The sequence below is a fragment of the Hemitrygon akajei genome, chromosome 24 (genome assembly GCF_048418815.1).
Source record: "Hemitrygon akajei chromosome 24, sHemAka1.3, whole genome shotgun sequence".
Taxonomy (NCBI): domain Eukaryota; kingdom Metazoa; phylum Chordata; class Chondrichthyes; order Myliobatiformes; family Dasyatidae; genus Hemitrygon; species Hemitrygon akajei.
This window is the reverse complement of record NC_133147.1, coordinates 53,508,107-53,514,450: the sequence shown is the minus strand read 5'-3', so window position 1 is coordinate 53,514,450 and position 6,344 is coordinate 53,508,107. Positions and strand designations below refer to the sequence as shown.

The 6,344-nt window shown below is 48.2% G+C and overlaps 1 protein-coding gene across 1 annotated transcript; it reads left to right on the top strand.

Moving 5' to 3' along the window:
• The first annotated feature begins 4,974 nt into the window (after positions 1-4,974).
• On the top strand, positions 4,975-5,943 carry LOC140715748 (C3a anaphylatoxin chemotactic receptor-like). Its single transcript, XM_073028118.1, has one exon. The coding sequence runs from the start codon at positions 4,975-4,977 to the stop codon at positions 5,941-5,943; it is 969 nt and encodes a 322-aa protein (XP_072884219.1).
• Positions 5,944-6,344: the final 401 nt, after the last annotated feature.

The following is a 6,344-nucleotide window of genomic DNA, read 5'->3' as shown; positions in this document are numbered from 1 at the left end:
TAGGTGTGAGAAGGAAGCAAGGAAGGTGGGGAATAAAGGACACTGGACATGACACCGGCCCCGGACGAGACAAGGACTCCGGGACTGGGCTAGGACCTGACGAGGAGAAGGGACCAGGACATGGAACTGGGGACTAGGAGCCTGGGTTTGCACTCCGAGCCAGAGACTGGACGAGGATCCAGAACCTGTGTCTTGACTCGGGCTCGGACTCCAGAACTCGGCGAGGACAAGACGTGGATACAGGATGAGGAGAAGCACAGGGCTGGACGTGAGACTCCTGGACAAGGGAACCCCAGCATAGGACGAGGGAATCCCAGCACTGGGATGGGCAAGGTACTCCTGTGCTGGGCGAGGCACATGGACATGACAATAACCCAGACCCTTGATCGAGGAAGAAACAGGAACATGGAACACCGAGCCGGGAACCCTCCATGGATGCAGGACGTATGGCCGGGACTCATAACACAGAACAGAGCCTGGACCCGTCCTTGGGTACAGGACGTAGGGCCGGGGCTCATTGCTCAGAACGCTGAACACAACGAGGCTTCCCAGCGCTAGGTAGCGGCAAATCGGCTGGACCTACCCAGAGAAGGCGTTGACACCGACAGACAGTTCCAGACAGGGCGAGGATCCAGACACAAGCAAGGCGGTGCAAGGCTCCAGGCAGAGTCGAAGCGAGACGAGGCAAGGATCCAGGCAGAGGCGAGGCGAGGCGAGTTTCCAGGCTGAGGCGAGGCGAGGCAAGGTAAGGCTACAAGCAGAGGCGAGGCTCCAGGCAGAGTCGAAGCGAGGCGAGGCAAGGATCCAGGCAGAGGCGAGGCGAGGCGAGGTTCCAGGCTGAGGTGAGGCTCTAGACAGAGGCGAGGCGAGGCAAGGCAAGGCTCCAAGCAGAGGCGAGGCTCCAGACAGAGTCGAGGCGAGGCAAGGCTCCAGGCTGGAAGGTGAAGAGAAGGAATACAGACAAGGGGTTTGGACAGGAACAATCCAGCAGCCAGAGACTGAATCCTGAAGCTATTTATGAGGCCAGCCCAACCAAGAATCACCTGCCTCAACCGAAACTGAGGAAACCCGTAAAACCTGGATCCGGTCCATTAACCGGAATACGACTTCACGGACCGGACCATGATAGTCTCATCCTGAGAGCAGATGCCTCAGAGGCGGAGGAACTGAGAAAAGAGAATGGCATTTTTGCAAGTGACAGGGTGGGAAGAGGCATAGTCCAGATAACTGTGAAAGTTAGTGGGTTTATGAAAGATATTAGTAGTCAGACTGTCCCCAGAAATGGAAACAGAGAGATGGAGAGGTGTTCGGGATCATTGGGTTACTGAACTGGACGTACCTTTGTAATATCTTTTCATTGTTGAAAAGCTGCCCTGGTCACTTGTTTTATGTGGGATCTAAAATTCAAATCTGAATCAATGATAATACCCAAAAAAGTTACTTCTGATTTTACAAGGGGGAGCCAGGTTTATCTATTTTTGTTTGTTCGGGATCTGCCGAATGTAATTCAGTTTCATCTTCATTTAATTTTAGTAAATTCTAGATCACTGCAGACTTACCAAGGGTCTGAGAAGAAAAGGTGTCATCATCACGAAATCCCTTCGACATATGTAATTGTGAGTCATCTGGATAACTATGGAAATCAAGAGTATTCACTCTAATGGTGTCTCCTGACAGGGACATGTACACTGAGAACAGTAGGGGACTAAGACATATTCCCTGAACAACAAAATTTGCTTTGTATCTTTTCGAAGATTCGACTTCTAGACAGATAAAAAAGAAAAATCTCAGTGAGATAATATGAACGAAATAAGTTAAGGACACCACCAGAGAGGCCAACGCTTTTGTCAAAAAGGTCTCGCTGAACTTTATACGGTCAACGGTGCATTAATGTAAGGAGCTGAAAGAAGAAGTGGTAAAAGTAGGTTAAAAATATCAAAAATTTAAAAAAACAAAAGTTATTTGCTCAATGTTATGCAAATAATCACAACATTTGCAAGCGTCATGGAACTCATTATCAATGTGTTGGCTCATTTGCTTTAAAAGATCAGAGAAAGAAAGAAAGAAAGAAAGAAAGAAAGAAAGAAAGAAAGAAAGAAAGAAAGAAAGAAAGAAAGAAAGAAAGAAAGAAAGAAAGAAAGAAAGAAAGAAAGAAAGAAAGAAAGAAAGAAAAGTTTTGCACCGCCCCTTCACTCGTGCAAGGTCCCAGACCAGACACATAATGTATTTATTTGCTTCTTCTCAAAAATAAAGGAATTAACGTGATGTTCCCGCTGAGACCAGCGTCATCTCCTGATGTAATTTATCGGACATCCTCAATCTGAGGCTTGAGCCCACAGTGTGTGAGTCTTCGCCGAGGCGGGCGTGCCATTCCTGCTCCGAAATTCTGGATCATCATACATCTCCGGCAAACGCCGCCCTTCTACGAGTTACAACCACATCGTCACTGCACAGTTTCTGTTCCAGATTAGCTCCTTGTGAGAGCACGGGACTGAGATCGGAGCCCAACTATCCTGAGCTGCCCGGTTGGACGGACTGAACCGAGGACTCCTGCGAAGGTGAGCTGCACCTCGAGAGAGAACGAAAAAGCGGGGCGAGTGAACAGGAGGGGTTCCAGGACGAAATTAGAGGCAGAGGCTGTCGGAGGGACAGGAAAGAATTTGTGTTTGAGAGAAGGACGCTTAGCAGTGCTGAGGTAATGACAGTTTACAAGGAGGAGGAAGAGTCTCTGCTCTCCAGAGATAAGAACAGCGCGGTAGAAAACTGACAAATCTGGCAAACGTTGTAACATGAAATGACCAATGTGACTCGACTTGACATCAAGTGCAGGACAACCTGCCGTGTACGTTCTCGCAATGAATGAATCAGCTCGAGCGATATTGAGGGTATGAGAAGCATTAAACATGGAAAAGTATATCGTTGGACAGGCCAATCGGCCCAAGATGTTGTGCCTATTATAACAAATGTCGACCCCCTGTGTACTTTCCATATCCCTCTATTCCCGGCGCATTTGTGTGTCAGGGGCTGGTGCATCTGTAAAATTCATGGCCACAGGGGCTGCGGAGGCTAAGAGAGTGGGTGTAATAAAGCGAAAGTCGATAAGTTCTTGATAGCAAAGGCGTCAAGAGGGGCGGGAGGCATAGGCAGGAGAATGAGGTTGAGAGTGATGATAGATCAGCCATGAATGAATAGCGGAACAGACACGATAGGCCGAATAGCCTAATTCCGCTCGTGGGTATTATGGTCTGAAATTCTAACAGATTGGCTGCTTCCACTATTGCCCCTTGGTGAGCTATTCAAATCACTAATCAATCTCCGCTTTCATCTCCGCCCTGCCCCACACACTAAACTTAAAAACATATATTTGAAAATTCTGTGCTGTGGGAAAGGGCTCTGACTGTGGGGCCGATCTCTGTCTCTCAGAATTAACAATAACTCACAGCCTCTGACACTTCAGTCGCAGAAAGGTTTGCCCAGCTTTTCCTTTCAGTTCATACCCTCTTAATACAGCCAGCATCCTGTTGAATCTCTGCTGTACCTTCTTTACAGTCTCCATGTCCTTCCTGCCATCAGTGTCAAGAACCGCTCAGAAAAATAAATTACACAGTTCCAACATGATTTTCCCATTCTTATAATCAATGCTGGAAGGGGCACAGTGATCACTGGGGGAGGGGATAGCTTGTTAACACCTCTTTTAATATTCTACAATATCCAAGTTCAGAACTTAGTGACATAAATGCTTTTCAGAAATCAATAGTGGCTTCTATATTATAATACTCCTGTACATGGTACAATGGCCATAGTTCGTGGTTTTCTGCGGCTGTAGCCTATCCACTGCAAGGTTCGATCGTTGTGACATGCCTTTCTCGCGCACCACGGTTCCAACAGCTGATTATTTGAGTTATTGTTCCCTTCCTGTTCTCTTAAACCGGTCGGGTGATTCTCTTATGACATCTCGCAACAAAGCGTTTTCTCCAACAGAACGTCCGCTCACAGGATTAATTTGTCTATCTGTTTTCCGTACCATTTTCCGTAATGTCAAGAGACTATTGTATGTGAAAATCCCAGCGGAATTGGCTGTTTCTGAGAAACTGAAACCACTTCGCCTGGCGTCACTGGACATCCCAAGGTCGAAGTCACTTCGATTACAATTCGTCTCCATTCTTATGTTTCGCCTGAACAATGACTGAAACACTTGATTACGTCTGCATGCTTTTATGTATTGATTTACTGTCGCATAATTGGCTGATTAGATACTTGTGTTACCGAGCAGTTGCATAGGTGCACATGATAAAGTGATACTGAGTGTATATTTAGTAGATAGGGTGGTGAGGCAGGCGTTCAGCATGCATTCCTCCAGAGCTTGTGGCAGAGATTATAAGAGTTGGAATGTTATGTTGCAACGTTGCAATACAGTGGGACGCCACATTTGGATTACTGTGTGCTTCTCCGGTTGCCGCAGTACAGGACGGTATGGTTCTGGGCAGAAAGTGCAGAGGAGACTCGACAGCATATTACTCGGATTGGAGGACTGTAGTTATGCGTCTCAACAGCGAAGGAGCCTGGAAAGAACTCTGAGGGAAATAAAAAAGATTATGAGAGGCAAAGTGTCACGCTCAGGGGCAGATCGTTTTCCCTACGATAAGGGTCAGAAACAGAACAGCATAGGTTTAATGCGAGAAGGAGGGCGTTTAAAGGGAATGCGAGCGGTGTTTTTAGGCAGATAAAGGTTGATGTCTGGAAGGTGCTGCCAAAGGAACTTGGGTAATCAGAAACAAACATTGCACATAATGGGGATTTGGATTGATACGGTCTAGAAAAACCTTGCGGGAAAACGGGATTGAAGATGGGCAATATGGCCGATCTGGGAGCACTGGGGCGAATCGCTTGTTGCTTTGCTATGTGACATTCCTTCGTTCTCCCTCCATTCCACACACCTCTTAATTGCACATTATCTCCCCCAACAGGCCTACGATGTCGTTCTCCGAAAATCCATCCAACTCTACCCTCTTGGGAAACCTCTCCACTAACGTTGCCAACCCCGAAAAAGAATTCAGGAACCATTGGACAACGACGACCATTTCGTCCTTCGTCATCTTCACGCTCACCTTTCTGCTGGGCGTCCCCGGAAACAGCGCGGTCATCTGGGTTTTGGGCTTTAAGATGAAGCGTGCGGTCCACACGGTGTGTTTCCTGAACCTGGCTATAACGGACCTGATCTATTGCCTCAGTCTCCCAGTGCAATTCGCCTTCTTCTTTAGGAGAAGTTACTGGCCTGAATTGCTCAGAATGTTCCTCCACTCCACAATCGTCTTTAACATTTCGGCCAGTGTTTTTTTATTGACCTTGCTCAGCATCTTCCGCTGCGTGGCCATCACTTGCCCCATTTGGTTTCGGCAACAACAGAGACGATCTAGGGTGCAAGTGATTTGCTTCGTAGCCTGGGGCGTCGCCTTCCTTATGTGCCTGCCGATCCTGCTGTATCAGCAGATTTTCTCGCAGTTTCAAAACTTCTGGAAGGTGCTGCAGATAATTTGGGCCGTCCTTATTTTCGGCTTCCCAATTACGTTCATGGCCGTTTGCTACCTCCTCGTCGCACGGAAGCTGCACGAGAGCGAGTTCTCCAAGTCCAGGAAGTCCGTCCAACTCATCGTGACAGTAGTCGCCACCTTTACCATCTGTTGGTTCCCATATCACCTCTCCGGTATTATCGCCGTCTGCATAAGCCCCATAACCGAGATCTGGAACAAAATATTCTTCGGCCTGGCCTCCTTCAACAGCGCCCTCAATCCACTGCTCTATGTCCTCATTGGCCGCGACTTCAAGATGTTTGTCAGGCGCTCCCTGGGCGCCTCCCTCCGCCGGGCCTTCACTGATAAGGGGCAAGAGTTCGAGAAGGTCACCTCCGAACTCACGGTCTCCACAGAACTCACCACCCTATAGCTGTCCCTTGCCGAGAGAGATACCTTGACGACGAAGAACGTCGTTTGGCAGCGAAAGGGTTGCCCCAGAAATTAATCCAGGCAACATTCTGGAGCTTCGCTTCTGCACCCTCAGTCCAAATGCATTTGAGTATATGTAATTTTATATGTGTTCTACAACAGAGGTCCCAGCATAGATTCCCGCAGAACGTAGCCCACAAACACACCACCCCCATCCTCCCCTAGACACACACACACACACACACGCACGCACGCACGCACGCACACACACACACACACACACACACACACACACACACACACACACACACACACACACACACACACACACCTCAACACTTCATGCACATCACACGTAGATTTTCCTGCACTCACACAACACAGCCCCACATGCACACCACA